The sequence below is a fragment of the Amblyomma mixtum genome, chromosome 3 (genome assembly GCF_055824585.1).
Source record: "Amblyomma mixtum isolate Tamu chromosome 3, ASM5582458v1, whole genome shotgun sequence".
Lineage (NCBI taxonomy): Eukaryota > Metazoa > Arthropoda > Arachnida > Ixodida > Ixodidae > Amblyomma > Amblyomma mixtum.
In genome coordinates, this window is record NC_143014.1 from 415,172,735 (window position 1) to 415,200,435 (window position 27,701).

At 44.9% G+C, this 27,701-nt stretch overlaps 2 protein-coding genes across 6 annotated transcripts in view; both read left to right on the plus strand.

Annotated features, from left to right (window-relative positions):
• Window positions 1-317: 317 nt before the first annotated feature.
• On the plus strand, window positions 318-27,523 carry LOC149357728 (uncharacterized). Of its 5 annotated transcripts, none has more exons than XR_016291879.1 (8): window positions 318-402; window positions 974-1,211; window positions 2,246-2,308; window positions 3,684-3,745; window positions 8,860-8,922; window positions 12,124-12,203; window positions 15,343-15,475; window positions 26,335-26,393. XR_016291879.1 is itself a non-coding variant. In XM_089584886.1 (8 exons), coding segments are annotated over exons 2-8 (345 nt in total). In that variant the 5' UTR covers window positions 318-402; window positions 974-1,194; the 3' UTR covers window positions 27,490-27,523. The 5 variants fall into 5 exon arrangements, 4 of the variants coding, with proteins under 4 accessions (XP_089441012.1, XP_089441014.1, XP_089441015.1 ...); XM_089584886.1 differs by lacking the exons at window positions 15,343-15,475; window positions 26,335-26,393 and adding exons at window positions 14,080-14,138; window positions 27,489-27,523; XM_089584888.1 differs by lacking the exon at window positions 26,335-26,393 and adding an exon at window positions 14,080-14,138 and having other exon boundaries at window positions 15,343-15,414.
• The window catches only part of LOC149357729 (uncharacterized), a 31,701-nt gene continuing 30,338 nt past the window's right edge, over window positions 26,339-27,701 (plus strand). The window contains exon 1 of the mRNA XM_089584880.1: window positions 26,339-26,393. The gene's annotated coding sequence lies outside the window, so the exon portion shown is untranslated. The remainder of the gene's footprint in view (window positions 26,394-27,701) is intronic.

A 27,701-nucleotide genomic window follows, 5' to 3' on the forward strand; every position in this document is an offset into this window, starting at 1 on the left:
GCTGGGACCCATATCAATTCGGAGTAATTTGGTGAGAATTTGGCTTTGACGCCGGCGAACCATTCAAACTTCGCGCCCATGTTTTCGAGCAGGGAAACGTTAGTGCAGGTAAAATAGAAGAGTTTCGGTTCTGCATTCGTAGAAAAAATGCGGTTTTGAAAACTCACTTTTGAGTGTTTGCTTGCATCATGCACACACTGTAGACGCAAAATGGGGGAATATTAACGATAAGCTCGGCAAATATGTTTTTATTTGGTGTTTCATGACAAGACGGCGGAATACCATTTATGGAACAGGCAACCATGTGACCTTGTACACGCTTCCACATCTTTCACATGGTGTATGGGGGCGGCGGTTGAGGTTTGCATTTCGAAGGGTATCCGACTTAATCGGGCATTCACGGTAAGTCTACACGATACTGTTTTGTTTGCCTTGTGTGTTGACCGTCTGTTAGCAGTACATTGCGTGTAGAACGACTTTCTGCGCAGTGGCAGCCCTTTTATTGCGGTTTTTAAAGTGCGTTAGGTGCAGAAGCCATTCCGCTCTCTACCAATATGCCACGTGTCTGGGCCGTTCTGGTTTGGTTTATTGGCAGTTTAACATCCCAAAGCGACTCGGGCTATTAGAGACGCCTAGTGAAGAGCTCCGTTAATTTCGACCACCTGGGGTTCTTTAACGTGCACTGATATCGCGTAGTACACGCACCTCTAGAATTTCGCCTCCATCGAAATCTGACCGCCGCGGCCGGGATCAAACCCACGTCTTTCGGGTCAGCAGCCGAGAGCCATAACCACTGTTCTGTTTTGTGCTTCACGGGCAGCAAGACTAATCGGTGGAGAGCTCCTGATTACAAGGCCCTTCTGCCGCGCCTTTCGCTGGTGTCTGCTTTTGTGTGCTGCATGCTAGAGACGCGTCGACAAAAATTCCGATAGAGATTGGATTGGATTGGAGTAAACTTTATTTGTGCCTGCAGTTGGGCGCTCGCGCGCCCCGACGAGGGCCTACGTCGTCTACGAGGCTGCCGTTACTCGGCGCGGGTCTCCGCTCGCCGTTGCCGGCTCGCTGGGTCCCTGCCTTTCGAGCGCCCCGAGGACCTTCTGGACGGCCCATAGCTGTTGGTCATGGTCGTTGCTCTTCGCTGCTGCCTCCAGCCGCGGCGGGATTGTTCCTGATCTTGCTTCGTTTGGATTTCTGATGCAGTCCCACAAGATGTGCGTGTGATCTGCCGGCTCCCTCTGGCAGACTCTACACGTATCGGTCGGGTATACGTCTCGGGGTACATGCGATGCATCAGTCTCGGGCTCGGTAGCGATCAAATGCCGCGAATGTCGGCCAAAATATATTTACCTGTATTTACCTGGCGAATCTGCAAACGACAGTCGCCTTCTGATGTAGATTCTCTTTATTTTAAATCTTGCGTTTTTGTTTGTTCTGACAATGAAACGCTGTTTTGCGATATATATTCGTCACAATGTTTTGTGCGCCAAGTACACCAAAACCATTAATGGTGTACTTAATTGTGGGTAGCTTTGTCTGGAGCTCAAAATATGTGAGTAACAGTTTTTTTGGCTGCATACACGCTCTGATACAGCATATTTTAATGAATTTTCAAGGTATATAAGCACCACTTTTGTGCATAATATGATAATCTTTCTACAGGTATCATGCAGCTGGATGTGGCCCTCCATTTTCACTACATTTTTTAATGACAGAACTTTGCTGTGAGGTGAACTAATATTCGGAATTTCAAGTGTGTATCCAATATATGTGTTGCATGGTTGAAAATCATTTGGATAAATTTATACTTGAGAACTTCATAGTTTTGAGTCGTGTTGAAATACCACGCAGACTTTTATAAATCTGATCTCGCCATTGCTCAATATCATTCCAAATCATCTGAAGATTGGGTTTAAAGTATTAAGGTACAAAAGCACTCTTTTCTTCTCTTGTCTGTCATTTCTTGGTTGTACTGACCAACTTTGAACATAGGTAGGCTTTTTGGACTCGTTGTGAGATTCTGTGAGTGCTTTTTATTTAGTGAAATGTGCCATGCGAAAGGTGGGATTTTCAAAGATCGTTTGCGTGGCCTGTGACACTTCAACTAGACAGCCTTCGGCAGTCATATGTGGTGTATTGATAGTGGGCTTTCCTTTGTCTCAGTTTGTGTGAACGTTTGTGTGTTTGTGTTTGTCACTAGCTCTTGTGCCGCAAATTTAACGGTCCTGTGCTCTAAAAATTGTTGCAGCCGTCGCCCACACCAACCTCGTCACGTGCAGGGAAGGCCGGAAGAGGCGCAAAGCCCGTCGGTGTGAGTAGCTACAAGCCATCTTAGACGTGAAGATGAAGTTGAGCAACGATTATTTGAGGTCTCTCTGCCGGTACTAACAATGAAAACATCTAAAAAGGTCAAGGATAGGCCAGTCCTTTCAGTTGTTGAAGCTTTGGAAGGTTATCTGTCACTGACACATGTAATTTTTAACACCACCACCCGAAAGAAATTGCATTTTTTCGGCTTGAGTCCACATAGACCCTTGTTTAGGGCCATTTTCAGCTCTGAGTCTAAGGAATTATCATGGAATTTTGCTACAAGAGATCTTTGTAGTCTCAAAAGGTGCCCTTTTCACTGGAGTAACTGATTTTTATTGACTCTTCAGCAGCACAGTAGCTGAGCGAAATCTCCTGACTTATACCCCTGTCAGACTAGCAAATTTAATGTCATTCTCATCGAATGACATTAGCTCACAATGTCATTAATTGGCTGTTACATGGGAAGATTTAATGTCATTAGATTCACATTCGGCATCAAATGAGTTTATGGAACTCATTCGCATTTGATCTCGATCCGAATGCCTACTCTGGACATCAGATACGCAGCAGAAACAAGCGATGCGAAAAAATTGAGTGCACTGCCAAAGTTATAAATTGTATTTATTTAGTTCTGCTAAAAAAATGTTAGTTTAGGTGCAAACTGTTCACATCAGTGGCTGCTGTGGATAGCTATTACTCTCGGTCTTGGTCTCAGCAGCAGCCATCGGCAGTGGCGAGAGTGAAGCAGGGATTTCCCACAACCGTCAATCATTTTGGTTGGTGCGTTTCTTGCTGGTTGGTGTTACCTGTTTATTTAGCTCAGAAGTACTTGAAGATGTAATAGAGTAGTTCACCTTTTGGAAGTCATTTCCACGTTGTCAGCACTTTTATTTGTTTACATATCGAATGTGTGGTTGACTTTGTACTTGGCTTGGCTTGTGATGGATGCAGTGCTGCAAATTGGCCTGAAATGTTATTTTAAGCTTATAATATTGCACAGAAATGTTCTTACCCGCTCTTGAAACACTACACAACAATTTCAAACGTCTTCATATGCGCTGATGTCTTTCAATTGCGCTATTTTTTTTTTCACTGATTGTTGCTGACATCATTTTCGAATGACATTATTTTTTGCCGTGTAGCACCGAGAGGGACCGAGTGACATTCGACGGATGGAATGCCATTCGGTTCGAGTGACATTAACTATTCTGACAGGGTATTATTTTGTTGAAGATGCCTTTTCTTTCAAATTTTTTTTTATTCCGAGTGCTTTAATTCTTTCTTAAGACCCCCCAAATACGATAAATATTGAAATGGCTTGTATTAGAAACTTCTAAAAGAATTTAAAACTTGCACCTCTGTTTCTTCCTTTTCAGCTCCCCTGCAACTGAGAACCCCTCAGTTTTTCATGTCGGCTTATCTGTCCTGAACCTCGGGGGTGAGTGTCTATCGAATCATTTGTTTCCTTCTTTCAGAAGGATGCAGGTGATGTTTTATTAAACACTAGAGTGCAAATTTCTCTGGGAGGCATTCGAATCGGATAAGATGGGCAGCAACAACCTAAGACCTTTATTTCTGTGCTTACCACTCTTAAGCCGAACGGCGTGAAGACAAGCGCTCCCTAGATATATGTATTTCCTGTACACGTTTTAAAGGCAGAGGATGGTCATGTACTCAGTTTTCAACGTATGGAAACTTCCCGGTTGAATTAGTGAATTGGCATTCTTTTTCAACTTAGACATGTATTGAAAAATCCATTCAGACTTGACTCTGCTATTATGTCAAGCGCTTAAAAATCCAAGCTGATGGTCTGCTGGACCTGCATACATGCTGCGCTCCCTGGAGGTTGGGGAACAGAACCTGAAGTTTGGCTGTGCGAATAAGACTCCTCTTTTTTTTTTCTTAAATAGCTACAACTACATGCATGCCATCTGCATGGTTCCATGGAGCAACCTAGACTCACCGCTGCCATGCATCCTGCGGAGGACTGAAGCCGTGCTGAGTGTGTGAATCAATAGAATAAACAAATTTGCAGTTTCAGCATATAAATGAAAACAACAGCACACAATGAAATACCTGCTTAACACTACCTCTTAATACCCGCGAGATTTCATTTTGTGCGAGGGCACATGCTTTTTGGAACCGAAGTTTTTTTTTTTTAACAAATATGCAGTGTTATGACATGTGTTTGCGAATCGTAACAAAAACTACGCATGTGATAAAAATACGCAGTGTTATGGCACGTGTTTGGTTATCGCAAAAAAGGCGACGCATGTGATTTATGCCATTTACAACAGCTGTTGCCACCCATCCACATGGCAAGTATTTATTTCGTAGCTCATTGAGACAGGCCTTAGTGCAGCCGACGCATTACTGACAAGCTGTGTCATCCAGTTAAACAGCATTCTGCCTAGACTAAAGCAACTTCGGTAGCTAAAAATAAGGGAATTATGCTGCACTCCCGCTGCACCAGTCTGCCTCCTGCATGCAAAAGTTGCTGCTTTTCCTCATAACATGGATGCTTGGGAGAGGAATGTGACTGACGTATGCGCAACTCAGGGAGCTTACACAGTTTACAGTTTGCACTCGGCTCAACAGGTGGCGTCACTGGGGCATCCATCATTTTTTTACCTTCAGAGCCGTCGTTGACAAGAATTGTGTGCAGTGCTAACAACTGCTCTGCAGCTTGTCTACAACTTTCAGGTGCGCTTTTAGCACCAGTGTTTTGGTGCATACGTGAAGGGTATTTTCGAAACAATGTGTAGGAAGGTAGCGCTAATTTGCCTCTGGCCAACTGGGGTAGTGGTGGTGGTGATGAAACATTATTACCAGCCGATACAAAATAGCAACCCAAAGCCGCCCCCTCGCATAAATGACGGCTGCTATCCCTTGGGCAGCAGGCAGCGTCTTCAGCCAGCTGGAGGAGCTTGATCTGTATCCCTGGGTCGGAGCTGTGCGTAAGAGCCTCCCAGTGATCAGAGTCGGTAATGAAGTGACTCGCGGGTAGATACTGTCGGCAGTTCCAGGTCATATGATTTAGATTGGCTTCACTATCACAATTTTTGCATTTGTCAGAGAGAGTCCCTCCGAATATAATCTACACAGTTGCGGATTTGTATAGGTGTTAGCTTTAAGTTTGCGCCAGGCTTTGACCTGTCATTTGGATAGTGTTTTTCTGCTGGCGGAATCTGAGTCTTGCAAGCCTGTAGTGCTGCAGGATTTCTCTGAGAAAACACGGTGGGACCGTTCTCAAGCTAGCTTATGAGCCGCCTCACTACCACCAAAGGAGGCAAGAGCAGGCGTCCAGATTAGGCGAAAGTGCCGTGTGGGCCGAGAATTTTGCAGAATCTGTGCTGCTTATGGGGAGATTCTTCCCAGCATGTAGTTACGTATCGCCAATTTTGAGTCGCTGACAATGGTTTCTGTCGAGGTTCCTGTAATGGCTAGAGCAATGGCTGTTTCTTCTCCAACATGTGTGGGCTGAGTGTGTACAGTGCTCCGTTTATTAGTGTGCCATATTCTGTGTTGACCACAGCTACCATCTTGCCACCTGGGCTATCTACTGCATCTACATATACTACAGAGGTATCGTTAAGAAAACTTTTGCCCAAAGGTTTGGATCTCTCTGCATGACGTTGAAATCTGGGTACATGTTCTGAGGTATCGGTGGGATGACCATAAGCTGTCGTGCATGTTTGGGAAGGTTGGTGCACCTTTTCTTGTTTGTATGTTGTACCTAGTGTGGACAGAATGCGTCTTCCAGTTGGTGCGGCCGATAGCCGTTGGTATTGTGAGATGGTGACCCCTTCAATAATCTCACTTAGGGCTATATGAAGATTGAGTCCTTACAGTCGCTGTGTGGATGGGCAGCCGAACTGCTTGTTTGACGCATTTTCTGATTATGGCTTCCACTTTCTCTTCTTCGGTTGACTTGAGATATACGCAAGGCATATGTAGGCTATGCGGCTGATCACAAAGGCTTGTACTAAACGGAGAGTATTGCTTTCCCTCATGCCCAAAGGGTGGTTACTAATGCGGCAAATGAGTCTCATAATTTGCTGCGAGGTTACCCGAAGTTTTTGGATTGTGTTGCCATTGAAGCCGCGTTCCCACAGCATTAGAACTAAAATATTAATTTTGGGTATTCAGAGGGTTTCAAATTGAGCTTGTTGGTAGTTAACATGGTCACACATAACTGCGCTTTTGAATAGACATGGGACAACACAAGGACGACACAAACACTGGTGGGTACTTGAGGAACGGGGACTCCGCGAATAGTGAGTTCTATGGCCGGTGGGGGTTGCGCAAGGAATCTAATCTGGTTTTGCAGAATACGAGAAGTTCAGATTTGGTTGGAGAGGTCCGCAGTCCCCTGGGGTCCACATAGTTCCCCACTATATCGGTTGCCCGCTGGGGCCTCTCCTCGATTTGGGCATCACTGCCCTCAACAGTCCACAAGGTGATATTGTCCGCATAGAGGCTATAGTGGACTTTCGGAATCTGCGCTAATTGGTGTGGAAGTTTCAGCTTTGCACCGTTGAAGAGAAAGCGTGAGAGGACCGCTCACTGCGGGGTGCCCTTGTTGCCGAGAAGGAAGTCATTTGTGTGGAAACCTACTACTGGAAAATAGACCTTTCTACCCGAGAGAAAGTCACGGATATAGTTGAAGCTGTGTGCTCCCAGCTTGAGGTCGTGAAGGTTCTCCAAGATTGCATTATGTCTGACTTTATCAAAGGCCTTCTCCAGGTTGAGTCTGAGAATTATTCTCATGTCCCATGGTTTAGGCTCAATAATCTGATATCTTAGCTGAAGCATTATATCCTTCGTAGAAAGTTTGGTCAGAATCCAATCATGGTGGGGGGGTACAGCTTGTTCTCCTCCTTAAACCGGTTGAGGCGGGTCTGAACTACGTGCAGCATGAGCTTACACACAAGACATGAGCAAAACTGGCCTGAGATTCTCAAGGCTGAGGACCTTGCCTGGTTTTGGAGTGAGAATGATCTTTGCCGCTTTCCATGTTTGTTGGATTGAGCCCTCCGACCAGCATTTCTGCATGTACTCAGTTAGGGAGGGTAGAGACTCTTCATCCAGGTTATGGGGGATCTTGTTGGTAACCGCATCTGGGCCAGAGGTGGATTTGCAGCTTAACCTCGCAGTTTTCGTCCTAACCTCACCCAGAGTAATGGGGGAGTTGAGCTGCGTGTTTTCCGGACCGCCATAATCTGGGAAGCTTTGGCTTGGAGCATTGCCAATATATTGTCTTCAGGTTCAAGGAAACAGTCCTCTGGTATGCCTGCATAGGCACGTACAAGCCTTTGCAGGTTCTGCCTGTGAGTGGTCTTGCAACCTGTAGGGTCAAGTAGATGATGGAGCAAGTTCTAAGTATTAGAGACTCCCATATTGCGATCCATGCGGCTGCATATTTCCTCCCAGTTTTGCTGTGCAAGTTTAGCTGCGTGATCCTCGATCTCCTTGTTTAGCCTAGCTATTCTTCTGCGCAGATTGTGGTTCCACCACTGAATTAATGTCCCACGGGTATACCGTGGGACATTAATTCAGTGGTAAATGGACCTCCAGTACATCTGCAGCCATGTAGAGTCTCCGGAGCAGCCAGTAAGCAGATCCACCGTTGCATTTGCATTACAGTACCGCTCTGCTTCTCCTTGTTCAAGTTCAGTAGGCGCCACCTTTGGTTGCCCAGTTCACTACCACTTTGGTTTTGCATCAAATAATAAGAGAGGTGCACTCAGATCTTAAACTTTGAAATCTCTGAGACTGAAGTAGAATGCTTGTGGTAGTGTTGCCTAAAGAAGCTGTTTCCAAGGTGGAATTAGTAATTAGGTTGCAGCATAAAGTGGTCATTTCAGTCTTTGCAAATTCTGAAACTCTGTAGTGACAGTTGAAAGATACAGTGCTGAGCAGCTGCTGATTATTCGCAAGATTCTACTGCAGCTTGTCACGTGTGTTGACCATGCTCAAAGAAATTTACTGGCCCCCTCTGGTCAGCCAAAGGGTGCAGTGTCTTGTGCACTACCAGGCTTTTTGAAGCACCGCACAGTAATTATGCCTGATGTCGCCTCATTCTTGATTTCAGCTAAGGTGATGTTATTTTAACACGTCACTAATTGAAAACATGCAATGTTTAGTCACTATTTTTCTGCACCAAACTCGAAACCTGCCTCAGTGCAAGCAATGGTGCATGTACTAACTACTCATCAGCAATGTTGCTGGAGGACAACAGGTGTACAAGCTTGCAAAAACGTGATATGTAATAATCATCTACTCCTGTAGAGCTTAACATACAACCTGCACTCGGAATATGGTAGGAAGCATATCGAGTACGGAGTAGCAATTGGCCTTCAAAGGAGGCCCTCCAACCAGAGATGGTAGCTTAATGTTTTTAACCCTGTGTCGACTACTTGGATTTGTATTAAGGGTGTTCACAGAATAGCTTTAGTTTCGTCCTGACATGACTGAAATGTTGCAGACAATGTTTATTTGATGCTGTACTCACTGACTCTGCCCTGTTTATGTGTTTGTTTACATGTTTAGGTGCTCTTACCATGCGGAGATCGACAACCGGCACTCTGCCCTTGGAGAGAGCAGGAGGATTGGGTAAGGCATTTTTCTTAATTTTGATGCATGGCAGACAACAAAAACAAATTGAGTTTAGCATCATCATCATCCTGACTAGGCTCACTACTGGACAAAGGCCTCTCACGTGTCTCTCCAATTAAGTAGAGTTTCTTCTTTTTCCAGCTGGCCATGTTTACTGTGACCATGCCTCTTCTAACGTGCCCATTACACCTAAATGTCCCGTGCAACCTGAGCATCTGCCTGGCATTCCCAGGGGTGCCGGTACCAGGGTTTTTAGATCTGGGACAGCCTGTGTCGGGTACATTTGCAATCCTCCATGTAGTAGGACGCATCGAAGTGGAGGCTTTCCATGCATGCTTTGCACGCTCCCTGGGACTTGTGTGCCACTTGTGCAGTTGAAACCTGTGCCATCGATGTGAAATGAAACGTGAACTGATTAACTAAAATGGGAACACAAAAACATCAGCTGCTGCAGAAGAAACATGGGCCGGATCTATTAACACTTTCATGCACCCGTCTTTGAGCTGGCGATTTGAAAACCAAGAGCTAATATTTAGCCTTGCTTAGTTAAATAATCACTGCCTCGTTTGTTGCGAATAGCTGTGTTACAATGGGAGTCAAGCTGTTTTCACTCTCACATCTGCTCGTTCGGTGTAAGTCAGTCACTGTAGGAGCTCAAATTCTGATTCATATTCTCCTCATCTCTGCCACTTTAATCCACTCGGCTTCCAATCTCCTCCCTTTCATCGCAAGAATTTCTCTTTTCCACTCTTGGAACCATAGTCGGAAAAGCAGAATAGTTTCATTAGTTTCGAAGGAAGGGTGGGGAGGGAGAGCTTTTCATTAGTGCACTGATCAAGGTGCTACGGCATACTGTATGCACATGTAGCCTCGACACGATACTGCGCGCCACCTCATTCAGTGCAGTCTTGTTGCTGGCCGTGCAGACAAAAGCGTGAGTGATGACGTGCACGCACAGTGATGGGTCCCCTGTAGCAAGCAGCCAGTTGAGGTGCAAGCTGAGCCTTGGTTTTTGTAAATAACATTGCTCGGATGCTATCTGGAGAGATGTAGAGACGCATGATGATGATGGTCATCATTGACATCCAGGTTTTGTCTGCTATGGGACAGGGACCTTTCTTATCAATCTCTAATTAGCTGCACTCTGGGCCAGCTACAGCCACCCTCTCCGTGTAAATTGCCTGATCCCACTGTCGCTGGGCACTAGGATGCCATGCCCTGCCACGCCTGTATTGTTTCACTGCAGTGAATCCTGCTAGCCGGAATGACCTTTTGCCATTTTTTATGCATACCCCTAAGGGAGGTAAAGGAGGACTCTGCGGAAGAGTCAGGCAACGCGATTTTTCCTTTTGCACTCTGAGCTGTTTTTGTTTGGCCAATACCAAAAAAAAGTTAATTAAAAGAGGCACTATTCCAGATGTTGACGAAAGTCATTCCACTTTATTCACTGTGTATAGTCTGCACAAAATACTATCACACTCAGCAGCATCACTAAGTTGCTTACAGGTTTCTGCTCCTTCAAGAGAATTGGTACTGGGCTCTCCTTGACTTGCTGTGGCATAAGTTAACTACTTTTTTGTATTTTTGTATATTTAAATTTTTTGTATATTTCGGCAACCTTCTGTGAAATGCTTTTAGGTTGGCTTCTGGCAGTCACTTTGGAGTCATTCCCAAATACTTACCTGGATTACTTTAACTTTAAAGCTCAATGTTCAAAAAACTGGTTCTGCCTACTCGTACTCTTGTAGCTTTTTTGCAGTTTGTTGTAATATTTTGGAAGCCGTGATTTCCGAGCGGCTGAATGTTAGTGTGAGTTCAGGATAGCCATGGTCCGTTTCTCGACTATTCTCAATAGCATCGCCACCGCCATTTGCCCATCTGCTGGAGCCTGTGGCAACCGGCGTTCATCGCGACGGCTGACGCTCCATGTAGTGTTCTGCCCAATGCATCGAGGTGTCCAACGGGCCTGCGCCCAAATTGAACAAATTTAAGAGTGACAGGGGCACAGGTAGAAGACTAGACTGCGCAAGGTTGCCAGACGCAGAGTCTTTGTCAGCATAGAAAGCACAGCTTCTTTTGAAGCTCCTGGATAACTGACAATGTCCAAGTCGTGGCTGTGGCTCAAGTTCACCTTTTCTACTGAACTTGTCACCGTCCATACGCCTATTCAGTGGTTTAGCAACATTGTTTTACTGTTCCCATGTATTTAGATAAGGTCACCTGAGTTGTAGATTCCACTTACAGAAGTAAGAATTTTCATGAATTCGTAGGGAAAGAGCTCAAGAAGACTTCTCTCCTCCACAGCTTTACTTGTGAAAAATTACGACAAACAGTGCTCACCTAAATTTGATCTTTTTAAGATTTCCGAACAAATAAATTAAGACCTTTCTTATGCAAATTTTCTTGCCGGTATTTTCAGTGCTGGTGGTTCAGTAGCCTTGGCACTGTGAGCTGTTTTTGTTTGGCCAATAACAAAAAAACTAATTAAAAGAGGCACTATTCCAGATGTTGGCGAAAGTCATTCCACTTTATTTGCTGTACATAGTCTGCACAAAATACTATCACACTCACCAGCATCACTAAGCTGCTTACAGTTTTCTGCTCCTTGAAAAGAATTTGTACTGGACTGTCCTTTACTTGCTGTGGCATAAAACGACTTTCAATCCACGATTTGTACCTCCCTCTGCATTCCATCTCCACTGTTGCTGTGTTAATCGACCTTTAACTGAGCGCAATGTCAGGACCGGGAAGAGTAACCTGCTGGCACCTGGGTTGAGCGGAAGACGTGCTTCTGGCACAGGGAGCTCCTAATGGGGATGACGTAGACTTTGGACATCGGTCACAGAACGAAGATCAGAAATGCACCTTACATCATCCTGATGTATGTGCTAGTGAAGCATTGAATACATGCTAGTGAAAGTGTCAAATGATGGTTTTGGCAATGAGAGGTTATGATTAATTTTATAAAATTCTAACGTCTGACATTCCAGAACTTGAAGCTCGTTTTAATAATATGCCTCACATACACTGAATTACCCAGTCTGCAAGCATAAAGAATTTGCACGCCTAAATTCACACCCTATTTTGGCATCATTATGAGAGGCTTTCAATGTGTGTGTGTTGCAGGGTAGATCTCCAGCCATCGGATATATGTGCTGCTTCAAGAGGATTCTTTGTCGTGTGTGTTAATTTTTGCAGGTCTCGTGCAGAATACCTGCGTCATGTACAGACAAAGGTCAGGCACATGCATACATGGAGGATGCACAAGGCCTGTCAGAGTGAGTTGATCAAGTTTGTTTTGGACGCATAGAAAGAAAGAAGGGAGTTACCGCACTGGGTGTCGAGCTCTAATTTCTGAGTGTAAGGTTCGTATTCAAGCCTTTTGGTTTTAGTCTAGCTTTGGATGCAGAGCAACATTCCTTTGCAGTTCGTATGCCAGATCGTTGCAGAGGTTTTAGAACCAGCAAACAAAAACTAACTGCTATAAGAATTTTTCTACTTGAGTATTTCAATGCCTTTTTTTTTGTCGCATTGGAATAGGAAAAAATTCATATATTCTTTTCTCAAAATGCTTGCTTGGCTCTCTTAATTTCACAGAGCACAGGAAAAAGTTCCTCCTGATAGACAAAGTTTAGCTTCCCTCTCCATTTTTACATACTGAGAAATTACATGGGAATTTTTTTTTTGTTGGTTCCTGCAGTGTTTCATGTAATTAGTGAGCTCAAAAACACTTGGGTTAGTATAAGAAGTGCGCGAGGTAATCGGCTGCTTTAATTAAAGATGTGCATTAGACGCTGTAACAATACCATGGCGCAACACTCGCAGGACGGGGTCATTTTGTTTCTTCATGCGGTGTTTATGTCGTTGCACATGGGCAGGTGTTTGTGATGTAGTGTATTCTGAGTTTTCCTTTGGTATCTATTTCTATGCAATCTAGAGAGTCTTAAAAAGAGAATAACTCACATTTGACACACAGGAAACTGTGTGCCAACTGTGACTGCCCAGGAAACACCAGCAAGCAACTGTTGGGTCAATAGCGAAAGCATGCGTTGGCACAAACGGTATACATGCACAAGTCCAGTAGGTTCTAACACCGGATTGAACAATGGTGTAATCAGTTGGAATGATAGAAACCTTACGTCAATGCAGGAATGATATAATTTGATTACAAAGCATTGGCTCCATGTAGGCACCTCAACTTATTTAACTGACCTTTGAAAGATGGAACCTTTTTATGGAGAACACCATGTTGAAAGCAGACTTCTATCGGCAAGGTTTTCCTTATTTTGAACCGTGATACTGAAACAGTGATTGGCCATACATGTTGTTTCCATTAACTGGTAAGTTAACATTTTTTTAGTGTCATTTTTAATGTTATGGGTAGGAATCACAAGCATTCCTAACCATAATGAGTGATTATTACATATTATTGCCTTATCATTTGAAATGGAGACAATCAGTTAAGAGGATTACGTGAAGAGAAGTATTTGCACCCTGAAGAATAAATCACTGTTCGAATGCAATAGACGTGAAAAGGGCATTATTCACAGCGCTAATTTTTCCAGTCGAAGAGTTGGGTCCAAATAGGTTTGAAATGTGGAAAGCCATAGTTTGCAATGGTATGCGATATGAGAATGAAAGAGAGAGAAGCAAATCATTTTTAATACAGGAAGATGAAAACGCCTTCAGCTTTGAGACCATAGCCTGCTAGTGCCTGCTTAGGGGCTTAAGTTATCAGCGTGTGACTTGGAGTCAAAATTGCCATCTAGTGTGACGCAAAAACATTTAATGGTGTACTTAATTTTAGGTAGGTGTGTTCGGAGCGCAAAATATTTGAGTAAGAGTTTTTTATGTGCTGCATAAATGCCCTTGTACTGGATCCTTTAGTGAATATTCTAGGTGAGCACCACTTTAGTGCATAATATAATATTTTGACAGATATCATAATCGATTGCAGCTGGATGTGGCCTCCATTTTCACTACATTTTTTAATGACAGAACTTTGGTGTGGGGTGAACTAATATTTGGAATTTCAAGTGCGTATACAATATATCTGTTGCATGGTTGAAAATCATTTGAATGAATTTATATTTGAGAACTTACATCTTTCCATATTCCATATTGATATTTCCATCTCCATATATCTATCTACAGTGCTTCCTTCACGTGGGTGTTTCGTCGTGTTCCGGCCGACGACACTGGAAGAGTTCTTGGTGAGGTCACAAGTTCATTTATAGAAGCACTTGGAATGCTCATTCAATTTATTTCACATGAAACTGCACAGAAAACACCACCAAACAACTGTTGGGTCAATAGTGAAAGCATGCGTTGGCACATAAGGTATGCATGCGTAATTGCAGGAGCATCCAAAACAGGATTGAACAATGGTGTAATCAGTTGGAATGATAGAAAACTTATGTCAATGCAGGAATGATATAATTTGATTACAAAGCATTGGCTCCATGTAGGCACCTCAACTTATTTAACTAACCTTTGAAAGATGGAAGCTCTTTATGGAGAACATGTTGAAAGCAGACTTCTATCAGCAAGGTTTTCCTTATTTTGAACCATGGTACTGTAAGAGTGATTGGCCATACGTGTTTCCGTTAACTGGTAAATTGACCTTTTTTTGTGTCATATTTAGTGTTATGGGTAGAAATCATATGCACGCCTAATCATAATGAGTGATTATTACAAATTTCCGTATAGTTTGAAATGGAGACAATCAGTTAAGAGGATTACGTGAAGAAAAGTATTTTTACCCTGAAAAATAAATCACTGTTCGATTGCAATAGGCCTGAAGAGGGCATTTTTCATACCACTAATTTTGGGTCCAAATTGGGTCCAAATTGGTTTTAGATGTGCAAAGCCATGGTTTGCAATGGTATGCGATATGACAATGAAAGAGAGAGAAGCAAATGATTTTTAATACAGGAAGATGAAAATGCCTTCAGCTTTGAGACCATAGCCTGCTAGTGCCAGCTTAGGGCTTAAGTTACCAGCGTGTGGCTTAGAGTCAAAATTTATGTCTAGTGTAACGCGAAAACATTTAATGGTGTACTTATTTTTGGGTAGGTGTGTTCGGAGCGCAAAATATGTGAGTAAAAGTTTTTTGTTGGCTGCATAAATGCCCTGATACAGCATCCTTTGAATATTCATGGTAAGCACCACTTTTGTGCATAATACGGTAATCTTTTGACTGGTATCTTAATGAATTGCAGCTGGATGTGGCCCTCCATTTTCACTACATTTTTTAAAGACACAACTTTGGTGTGGGGTGAACTAATATTCGGAATTTCAAGTGTGTATACAATATATATGTTGCATGGTTGAAAATCATTTGAATGAATTTATATTTGAGAATTTACATCTTTCCATATTCCATATTGATATTTCCATCTCCATATGTCCATCTAGAGTGCATTCGTCCTGTGGGTCACTATTCCGAAGGCAAGACTCGGAAGGCAAAGCTAATCGAGAGTGCAAGCCATAGCCTACTACGTCGCAGTGCAGAATGGCTCGAGTGCGGCTCCCGACATCAAGAGGAAAGGTGAGTTTTCTTATTTTCACATTCATTATCTGCCTCAACACATCATTTACTAGTGGTTCTGTGGAAAGTTTCGAGGGATGGTGATGAGAAAGGGTTAGGCAAGGCAAGCAATGCCTAAAGCTTACTCGTATCTTACTGACCTGTGTCACAGTGGCAGTAGTTATGCGTTCGGCTGCTGAAAACGAGTTCGCTATAGTTCGATCCCGGCCTCAACGGCAACATTTTGACGGAAGCAAAATGCGAAGGCGCCCATGTGTACTGAAATTTTAATGTCCCTTTTAAAGAACTGCATGTGGTTGAATGGTTGTACCCATGCTACATGTTTACGTTCAAATGACATGTGAGTCGAATGGCAGTCGAAAGTTCGAATGCTTTCACTCGCTTTTTTATCTCTTTCTTACGGCTTGGTTCAGGTGTCCACCGAGTTATGCAAGACGATTACTGCGTCATTTCCTTTCCTCAAAACCAAGTTTCAATTCGGACTCGGCGGACTCTCGCGGTGCTACACGACAATTTCCAAGCACATTCGAAAGCTTCAGCATTCACTCACCTGGCACTGCTGCCATCGAGTTCCAGTAGTGACTGTTAGCTCGTTTTGAGTGCGTACAACTACACCGCGGCGACGTCGGTGGTTGCAGCGGTCACACTAGACCGACAATGACACCACCACGACTAAAAGTCACATATCATTGTAGTGTGGCATGTTTTTCAGGCCAACGACACCCATAAATAAGGCCGGCGGTTGGTCACCCTTTGTGTCCTCCCCAGATAGGCGGCTGCGCGAAAACTTCACGCTGATGAGACGATGGCGTGAATATACCTTTGCTTGTCTCTACCTTATCCACAATAAAAATAAGCGAAACTAGCGGCTACCTTTAACATGCGCACACTTCAACACTCGAGCAGCAGCGATAAACGCTTGTCAAATTTTGAAATTTTAACCGATGACGACCCCGTTCTGCGACGAGTAGGCTTAGGAAGTCCGCAGGGTTCGTGTGTGTACTTTTCGGCGATTGTGGAGAGCGAAGGCACGAGTTTTAGCGAATGCAAATGGTCAACGAGTGTAGTTTTGGCGAGTTCTAGATAGCATACTTCTGGGTAGAGTGATTTAAAATCAAGTACTGGTCACATCGGAGAAAGAAGGGACAATTAGAAAGAAGCATCTGTTATTCGCAATGTCAGCAAACCAGCTATAAAGTGTTTACCAGGCGAGCGATCGCGTCGACGCTTCCTACATATTTGTCGCTCTGCGTAAACAATCACGAGCACAATCGAAACAAAAGAGAAGAGATTATTCAGTGCAAGTAAAGTGCAGACTGCATTTTATGTCACGCAAGTGAGCACTAGCTGACTGTACACAACCATGTAAACAAAAGTACTGGAGTGCAGTCATTCTCATCGGCGCACTGCTCGGGAAATATCGCGCTCAAGTGGTAAATGCTAAGTGGTGTACTGTTAGTTCCAAGCAGTCATTTAGCGTGAACACTAGCTATTCGCTAAACAAGTAGCTTAAAAAAGTGAGCAGCTGATTTCGGAATGAACAGCCACAAGCAGCTGCGCGGCACGGCTGCGGGCGGGGTGAAGCGACGGCGACGGATATTGGTCTATGAGGTCTGTGTTCACGTTTGGAAGACATTAGAAAATCTGGAATGTTTCCGCGGTGCTCCGTCGACCCGACTGACATCTGAACCGAAAGCCGTTGAAAAATTCGTGTAGCAGCGTAAGTTCGGCAGTCAAGTCGAATGATATTCGGTTGGAATTCATTCGTAACGTCCATGTAGCAGGGGTATTAGGTTTCCAATAAAAACCATGTGCTGTGTGAATGAGACAAACGACAACAGATGAGAAGCTGTGGCGCAGTGTGTGCAGCAGGTTGCACTCTGAAAAATGCCAGGCCGGGTGGGCTGCTAAGCTTTTGGGGTTGGCTGCATGAATGGAAGATCAAAGTCTGTCATGAGGAAGGGTTGATCATTTGATTTAAGCGCCTGTGCCTGGCCGCTGACACTGGCACCTCGCACGGCTGGTCAGAAGCTGGCACCGCAATGTGTCCTGGGGTTTGTGGCGCATGTGTGAACATGGAGGTCGTGCTGCGAATACAGGCACTGTCCTAATGATCATTTTCAGGAAGGGTACAGGGGCCTGCCATTTTCTGCAGTGACAGCTGTTACTGCCGCTCCCGAGATGTGGCGTAAGGCGTTGTCCACAGATAGGAGGTGAAATGTGGAGGAGCGGAAGCGAGTGGCAAGGAGCTTTGAAGCGAGTGTGATGTGTTGCGAGTGAGAGCAAAGTTGTTCCAGTGTACTGGGGTGCAAACCAGTCGCGGGCAAACTCCCCATCGCACATTAGAGCGAAACGAGCGGATTAGTCTTCAGCCCATCGTATGATGTGATTCCTTAAATGTGCTAGAAAGGTGAGATGGAGAGATGAGATGGAAATCACCGCTGCAAAAAAAAAATCGCCGGACTTCTTCCTTCTAATGCGAATTTCAGCAGCAGCCAGGCTGATGCGAAATTGTGATGCCAATCCTGGTAGCACAGAAACATTAACAAATTGAGTTTAGCTTTTTTCTAGTCCTTCTGGAACGTTATAACTTGGAAATGACCTTTTGCTAACCTTCAAGTAACATACCTGCAACTTTCGCTAAAATGCGAAGTAACCCTGCCAGACGAGGTATCTGTCAATTGTGAGAGTAGACAACTTTACCGCTCTGCAAGGAGCAAGGAGGGCTACACTTCAACACTCGAATACAGCTCAACTCCTACGTAACCTTATAACGGACACCTTTATACAGCCACCAGAGAAGCTTGTTCCATAAGTAATAGTGGCTGTTGGATAAATGCAAAGTTTTGCTAGATGCATAACATCATTGCTGTGCGAGTAGAGGAAAAGTTGTGAGACTTGTCCAACATATATTGCTTATGTTGTTTTATAGTTATTATTTGAATACTACAATAACATTTTTGTTATATACACACACACAGGCTGTCCCAGTTAAATGTAACCAAGCTTTTATAAAGGAGCGCCCTAGCCCCGTGAGACCAACTAAGGGTTGTTGCTAGTCGCGTGCTCTAGTCTGCAGTATTTTTTATTATGCAAAGGAAATTAATTAGCAGAGACTAATTAGCTAATTTTTAATTATTGCCTTCAGAAAGAAAGTCAAAGCAGGAGTTGTAGATCCCATCGAAAATAACCATTTGCCTTGTTTGCAACCAAGTACCACTGATACAGCTTCTTTTATTTGCCTTAAAGCCCGCGAAATACCAAAAGAACCACGTGATAGGGCAGCAGTTTTAGCGCTCCCAGACGACCGGTCAAGCAACAACATTCGCTTATCTTTTCAACGCTGTCCCGAACAGGGTTCGGCGTTTCGCCATTGTTGATATGCGCCAGCAGCTCTCGCATGGACGCTAGGGCGACCGCTTCCTCAGCGCGTGACGGTGCAAGTTCGGCTGCACGGCCACATGCCTATTTCTCGAGGTGAGGTTTCGCGTGAAAAGGAGCTCCATGTGAGCCGTGCTTCACTTCCTTGAAAAGCAGCGCCCCCTTACTTTCCATGACGCATAAGCAGTTTGTAGTGATGTAGTGTGAGTGATGCAGTATATTCTGAGTTTTCCTCTGGCATCTATTTCTATGCAAATGTAAAGAGTCTTAAAGAGAGAATAACTGACATTTGACACACAGGAAACTGTGTGTCAACTGTGACTGCACAGGAAACACCAGCAAACAATTGTTGGGTCTATAGCGAAAGCATATGTTGGCACAAGATATGCATGCATAAGTGCAGTAGGTTCCAAAAGAGTATTAAACAATGGTGTAATCAGTTGGAATGATAGAAAACATACGTCAATACAGGAATGATATAATTTGATTGCAAAGCATTGGCTCCATTTAGGCACCTCAACTTATTTAACTGACCTTTGAAAGATGGAACCTTTTTATAGAGAACACCATGTTGAAAGCGGACTTCTATCGGCAAGGTTTTGCTTACTTTGAACCGTGATACTGAAACAGTGATTGGGTATAGATGTTTCCATTAACTGGTAAATCAACATTTTTATTGTCATTTATAATGTTAAGGGTAGGAATCACAAGCATTCCTAACCTTAATGAGTGATTATTACATATTATTGCCTTATCATTTGAAATGGAGACAATCAGTTAAGAGGATTACGTGAAGAGAAGTATTTGCACCCTGAAGAATAAATCACTGTTCGAATGCAATAGACGTGAAAAGGGCATTATTCACAGCGCTAATTTTTCCAGTCGAAGAGTTGGGTCCAAATAGGTTTTAAATGTGCAAAGCCATGGTTTGCAATGGTATGTGATATGAGAATGAAAGAGAGAGAAGCAAATGGTTTTTAATACGGGACGATTGAAACGCCTTCAGCTTTGAGACTATAGAAACTTAGGGGAGCGAAAATAACGACACGCACCACCATTGGAAGTGAACAGAAGACTGATGTTTATTGCATTGCGATTGCTCTATATGGGTTCGGAATGTCCATGGTTGCCCGTAGGCAAAATTACATCCGCCGAAGTTAGAGTTTCTACGTACACCCCCCCAATGAGCCTTAGCTCATTCATAGAGGGATTCGAGGGGGTACAACAGTTGCACTGGTCTTCGAACCACAGTTCCACTCGGTAGGCGCACCATGCAATCCCGGGTCCGTCCGTCACGTCCAACTAACACCTCGATGACTTCTCCCATCTTCCAGAGTTGCCGTGGTAGAGGATGCTCGTATACTAGTACCAAGGTTCCTTTCTTGATGGCGTTCGATGATGTCGGTATGTTGAAATGTGCAGTGCGCAGACTGTTCAAGTACTCCTGCCACCTATGCCAGAAGTGGTCAGCCATCCTTTGACGATATCTACAACTGCTGTCAAGGTTGTCTGACCGCGGCGGCTCAGATGCGGAATTAGAAACGGTGGGTAGGGAGGTCAGACGCTTTCCCACCAGAAAATGCGACGGAGTGAGAGGTACCGGTTCAGTTGCTTCTGCGTACACGTATGTGAGGGGTCTGGAGTTGATGACTGCCTCAATTTCTGTGAGGACTGTTGCAAGCTCCTCAAAATTGCAGTAGCTGTTCCCCAACACTTTTTTGAGTGAAGACTTCACAGATCGTACCAATCTCTCCCAAAAGCCGCCCCACCAAGGAGCTCTTTCGGCGATGAAGTTCCATTGGACCCGATGGTCCGCAATATATCTTTGCAGCTCTTCTCCACGAATGGTTTTCCACATCTTTCTTAGATCCCGTGACGCACGTTGAAATGCTTTTGCGTTGTCCGAGAAAATAACTCGACACACTCTTCTTGCCACAAATCTTCTGAACGCCTTGAAGAAGCTGGAGGCAGACATGTCTGTCACCAATTCAAGATGTATCGCTCGTGTGACAGCACATGTGAAAAGGAGAATGTAAGACTTCTTGTTTTTGCCTTGATCTTTGGTGTTGAGCGGACCGGCAAAATCTATGCCTGTCACCTCAAAAGGCAACGCTTGGGTTACCCTTTCAGGAGGTAAGGGAGCCACTGCTTCAGTGGCTGCTCGGCTATTGAGGCGGTCGCAGGTCACGCATTTCTTCAGCACCCTTTTTGCCACTTGTCTTCCCTTCATTATCCAGAACTGCTCTCTTAGTTCTGTGAGCGTTTCAAGTGGTCCAGCATGTAAAAGGCGCCTGTGCGTTCCGTCAACTAACAGCTCAATGAAGCGATGGCTCGCTGGGAGAACAATAGGATGCTTGGCATTGTAGGAAAGCTCGGCATACTTCAGGCGTCCCCCAACTCTTAATATTCCGTGATCGTCTAAGAAGACATTGAGGTCACGTATTAGAGACGCGTTCGGTATTCGCGCTGAGCGACGAATGCACTGGAGCTCTTCGGGAAAAGCCTCGCGTTGTACATCTTTGATCAGGCAAATTTGAGCGTTGTTCATCTCTTCTGCTGTCAGATATCCGTTCCGTCTCTCGGTGGGATGTCTTGAGTTATACAGATATCGTTGCATCCAGGCGACAACTCTCACCAGCTTAAACACTGAACTGTAGCGTTTAAAAGGTAGACCAGATTCTTCCACTCCTTGTGTCACACTGTGAACATGGACTGGCTTCCTTTCTTCATCGCCAGTTGTATCTCCAGAGACGATCTCACTGCGTGGCCAGTCGGCGCGGGGTTCGGTGAGCCAAGAAGGTCCTTCCCACCAAACCTGGTTGACGTGAGCACCTCAGGGGAAACTCCTCGGGTAAGGAGGTCAGCCGAGTTTTCCTTTCCTGGGCAGTAGTTCCAGATGTCTGGATCAGTCAGTTGCTGTATTTCGAGCACGCGGTTGGCGACGAATGGTTTCCACTGTTGAGCAGAACCCCTCACCCAGTGAAGCGCGATTGTCGAATCTGTCCACAGAAACCACTTTTCCACTTGGAGACTTAGCGATCGAGTCAGGTAGTCTTTTAGCTTGGCGCCCATTAGCATTCCCATCAGTTCAAGTCTTGGGAGAGAAAGCTTCTTCAGCGGGGCCACTCTCGATTTCGCCAAGAGCAAGGTTATTGTCGGCCTGCCTTGTCGACATGCGCGCAAGTAGGCAACGGCTCCGTATGCCTTGGGGCTTGCATCCGTAAAGATATGGATCTGCAATTCGTCATCAGCAGCACTGAGGCACCATCTTGGAACAGTTATTGCTGTTAAGTTATGCAGCGCAGTGTGCCACTGCGTCCACGCTGTTTGTACCTCTTCAGGCAACGGTGCATCCCAGTCAACGCCTAGTTCCCAGAGCGTCTGGAACATCAACTTAGCTGTCACAGTGACCGGGGAGATCAACCCGAGGGGATCGTAAATGCGCGCCGATGCCTGAAGGATAAATCTTTTTGTGTTGCAGTTGCGGTCTAGAAATTCCAAGACAGGTTCCATTGAAAAGGCCAAGAGATCTTCTTCTTTATCCCATACAAGTCCTAACACGCGCGTGGTGTTGGCTGTGGGACATTCAACTTGGCTTGTCGGACACCCAGTTTTTTCCTTCTCAAAAATCTCCTGTAGTCTTTTGGAATTTGAATTCCACTTTCGAAGAGTCATGCTTGCCTCTTTCATTATGTGCCCTGCCTGTCGATAGAATTCTTCAGCTTCTTCTTCTGTGTCTGTGCCTGTGATGAGGTCGTCGACATAGAAGCTCTCTTCAAGCGTGGTTGCTGTGCCAGAAGAGTCGTTAATCGTATGCAGATGGTGGCGTATGGTCGTGGCAAGTAGGAATGGACTGCTGGTTACTCCGAACGGGACCCTTGCCATTCTCCAGACTTCTAGCGGGGGGTTCGGGCTTTTCTTTGTGGGTACCTGCTCATACCAGAAGAAGCGTACAGCGTCACGATCATCTTTTCTCAGTGAGATTTGCAGAAATGCCTTTTCGATATCTGCACTGAGTCCGATGCGGTGCGTTCTGAAATTCAGCACCATTTTCAAGAGGTTCGGGTTTAAGTTCGGTCCCGAATCTAGTGCTTCGTTGAGTGCCACGCAACCCGCATCACTCGATGACGCATCGAACACGACTCTGACCTTAGTTGACAGGCTATCAGGTCGTAGCACCGCCCGGTGAGGCATATAATACACTCTATTCTCCGTCTGGCTGACTTCGTTCTTTGGAAGCTTCTCAGCGAATCCGTGTTCGAGGTACTGACGTATGGCCTCATCGTACTTATTCAGCATTGTCTCATCTTTCAATAGTTTCTTCGTGAGACTATCCAAGCGTTTCCTCGCGACTGCTTCGTTGTCGGCAAGATGAAAATTCACTGGCTTCCATGGAAGAGCCACTTCGTACCTCCCATTGATATGTTTAATGGAGGATTCAAAAGCCTTATGAACTTCTTCACGTTCTTGCTTATGTGGAGGGGGTTCAGAAATACCTATGCTTTCCAGCTCCCAGAATGACCTGAGCTCGGTGGCCAGTGCACTGGTGTTTTCCCTTACACTGGCTCGAAGGACAGCTACGGTTGCACTGCCGTTGCTGTGGGGAATGGCTCCCTGAAGTGTCCACCCGAAGTGTGTCCTAATAGCCACCAGACCACCCTGCATCTTCTGTACTTGCCGGTCACTAGAGTCCAATAATAGTCAGCACCGATCAGAATACCAATGCCATTGCTTGTTAATTGTGCAGGTGGCAAGGTAACATCAGCAAGCTCAGTCACTTTATTTCTGACTTCTTGTACCACATCCTCAGGGATCAGAAGCTCGTCAGTACAGATTTCAGGTATCTCCAAGGCTTCCAAACAATGATCCCTTCGGTCGTACTGGCTCCTTAACCAAATTCGCACTCGTCTGCGCTTTTCTTTGATAATATTGCCTGTTCCACCGAAAGGATACATGGTAATATCTTCCTCACCCAGTACCTCTAGATGAAGCTGGCGTGAAAGTTCCTCTGTTACAAAGGTTCTATGACTTCCGCCATCAAAAAGTGCACGGCCGAGGACTCTTCGTTGGCTACCCTCCGCCCAGACCTGAGCTGTCTGGAGCAGCACGGTGGACGTCATTTGTGCTTTATTGTGCGTTGCAGAGTGCAACTCAGTCGCCGTGTTATCTGATCTCTTCCAATTTGGGTCGCACATCGGAGTGATGTGTCTTGTTCCGCAAGTTTCACATTTCACTCTTTTGTTGCGACACTCCTTAGAAGTATGTCCTCTGATTGCGCACCGATAACACCGACCTGCTTTACGCAACTTGTTTCTCTTTTCTTCCAAAGACAGTGATGCCTGGCACTCCCGTGCAACGTGACCCTTCGAAGCACAAAATGCAGAGGCCTCAGTCTGTTTGGATTGGCTAGTTAAGAGAGATGCTGCTGAGCCCCTGAGAGTGGCTGACCATTTGGGAGTTCTGGCCCTTTCCTTCTCTATTCTGGTTTTGTTACTGGCGCCATTGTTTTCCCATTGGCCAACTTGAAGTGCTTTCTCTCTACTCTCGAATTCCAACTTCAGGAACTCTAGCAATTTCTCTATCTTCAGATTGTCATTCGCTTTATCTGAAGAGCGGCACTTGTGATACTCCACGACGAAGGCAACTGGTAGCATCCTAAGCAGTGCAGAGCACAACATAGCTTCGTAACTGCTACTCTGCACGCCTAGAGTCGTTAGTGCGGCCATATTACGCTGTAGGTGATCGTATAGTCGTCGTAAAGTGCTCACCTCGTTTGCATTTCGTACCGGTGGTAAGTCGAGTAGCTGCGTCAGATGTTCTTGAATCAGGACATCAGGCCGACCGAAGCGATCTTTGAGGAGGTCGATGGTGGCGACGTAGTTTTCTCCTGTCGCCTGAATGCCTGCCACAGCTGACATTGCCTTGCCTGTAAGCGTTGATCGCAGGTAGAGAAACTTCTCGGAGTTGGTGAGTGCAGCGTTGTCGTGAACGGCGTGCCGAAACTGTTGCCAGAACGGCTGCCATTCTGTTGTGGCACCACCATATCGTTGTAACTCCAATTTCGGTAGTTTCACTTTTGATGCAACGCCTATTCCTTCTTCCTTTTGGGGGCATGTCGATCTTTCGGTCACCAATCTCTTTTGTTGTGCCTCCTTCACTTCCTGGTCCAGCTTCGCCATGTATGTGACGATCTGGTCGTTTAACTCGACGGTGCGCATGTAGTCGTCTTCCGCGTCGCTGTCTGGTACGACCTTCTCTATGGCTGCATCCACTTCCGTTAGTTTTTTCTGCAAGGCGTTTAACCTTGCCAACAAAACAGTGCAGCTCTTCTCGTCTGCCTCGCTCTCGAGCGACGAGTCTATGGCAGCGAGCAGCGTCGTCACCTGCGTTCTCAGCGCTGCCCTCTTCGGGCTGAGCCGCTTCATAACTGCGTCTCAGGTTTCGTGGCGGAGAAGCGCCGCTGGGCCTCGCTACGCAGTTGCTGGGCGTGCGCTGTTTCGCACGTCTGCTGTGGCTGCTTCGTTGGTGATGCTGGTGGGTCGCGTTTCTATGCGGTTCACAAGTCCATTGCTGATAAACTGGATCGACTCATCCCGGGTTTCGGCACCAAAATATAGAAACTCATGGGAGCGAAAATAACGACACGCACCACCATTGGAAGTGAACAGAAGACTGATGCTTATTGCATTGCGATTGCCCGATATGGGTTCGGAATGTCCATGGTTGCCCGTAGGCAAAATTACATCCGCCTAAGTTAGAGTTTCTACAGAGACCATAGCCTGCTAGTGCCAGCTTAGGGCTTAAGTTATCAGATTGTGGCTTGGAGTCAAAATTTGTGTCTAGTGTAACGCGAAAACATTTAATGGTGTACTTAATTTTGGGTAGGTGTGTTCGGAGCGCAAAATATGTGAGTAAAAGTTTTTTTTGGCTGCATAAATGCCCTGATACAGCATCCTTTAATGAATATTCATGGTGAGAACTACTTTTATGCATAATACGATAATTTATTGACTGATATCTTAATGAATTGCAGCTGGGCCGCCGCGGTGGCTCAGCGGTTACGGTGCTCGGCTGCTGACCCGAAAGACGCGGGTTCGATCCCGGCCGCGGCGGCTGGAATTTCTTTGGAGGAGAAATTCTAGAGGCCCGTGTACTGTGCGATGTCAGTGCACGTTAAAGAACCCCAGGTGGTCGAAATTTCCGGAGCCCTCCACTACGGCGTCTCTCATAGCCTTAGTCGCTTTGGGACGTTAAACCCCATAAACCAAACCAATTGCAGCTGGATGTGGCCCTCCATTTTCACTACATTTTTTTAAAGATACAACTTTGGTGTGGGGTGAACTAATATTCGCAATTTCAAGTGCGTATACAATATATCTGTTGCATGGTTGAAAATCATTTGAATGAATTTATATTTGAGAACTTAGATCTTTCCATATTCCATATTGATATTTCCATCTCCATATTTCTATCTACAGTGCTTCCTTCGCGTGGGTGTTTCGTCGTGTTCCGGCCGACGACACTGGAAGAGTTCCAGGTGAGGTCACAAGTTCATTTATAGAAGCACTAGGAATGCTCATTCAAATTATTTCACATGAAACTGCACAGAAAACACCACCAAACAACTGTTGGGTCAGTAGTGAAAGCATGCGTTGGCACATAAGTTATGCATGCATAATTGCAGCAGCGTCCAAAACAGGATCGAACAATGGTGTAATCAGTTGGAATGATGAAGAACTTGTTGAAAGCAGACTTCTATCAGCAAGGTTTTCCTAATTTTGAACCATAGTACTGTAAGAGTGATTGGCCATACGTGTTTCCGTTAACTGCTAAATTGACCTTTTTTGTGTCATATTTAGTGTTATGGGTAGAAATCACATGCACGCCTAATCATAATGAGTGATTATTACAAATTTCCGTATAGTTTGAAATGGAGACAATCAGTTAAGAGGATTATGTGAAGAAAAGTATTTTTACCCTGAAAAATAAATCACTGTTCGATTGCAATAGGCCTAAAGAGGGCATTATTCATACCACTAATTTTGGGTCCAAATTGGGTCCAAATTGGTTTTAGATGTGCAAAGCCATGGTTTGCAATGGCATGCGATATGAGAATGAAAGAGAGAGAAGCAAATGATTTTTAATACAGGAAGATGAAAACGCCTTCAGCTTTGAGCCCATAGCCTGCTAGTGCCAGCTTAGGGCTTAAGTTACCAGCGTGTGGCTTAGAGTCAAAATTTATGTCTAGTGTAACGCGAAAACATTTAATGGTGTACTTAATTTTGGGTAGGTGTGTTCGGAGTGCAAAATATGTGAGTAAAAGTTCTTTGTTGGCTGCATAAATGCCCTGATACAGCATCCTTTGAATATTCATGGTAAGCACCACTTTTGTGCATAATACGGTAATCTTTTGACTGGTATCTTAATGAAGTGCAGCTGGATGTGGCCCTCCATTTTCACTACATTTTTTAAAGATACAACTTTGGTGTGGGGTGAACTAATATTCGGAATTTCAAGTGTGTATACAATATATATGTTGCATGGTTGAAAATCATTTGAATGAATTTATATTTGAGAAATTACATCTTTCCATATTCCATATTGATATTTCCATCTTCATATGTCCATCTAGAGTGCATTCGTCCTGTGGGTCACTATTCGGAAGGCAAAGCTAATCGAGAGTGCAAGCCATAGCCGACTACATCGCAGTGCAAAATGGCTCGAGTGCAGCTCCCGACATCAAGAGGAAAGGTGAGTTTTCTTATTTTCACATTAAGTTCTGCCTCAACACATCATTTACTAGTGGTTCTGTGGAAAATTTCGAGGGATGGTGATGAGAAAGGCT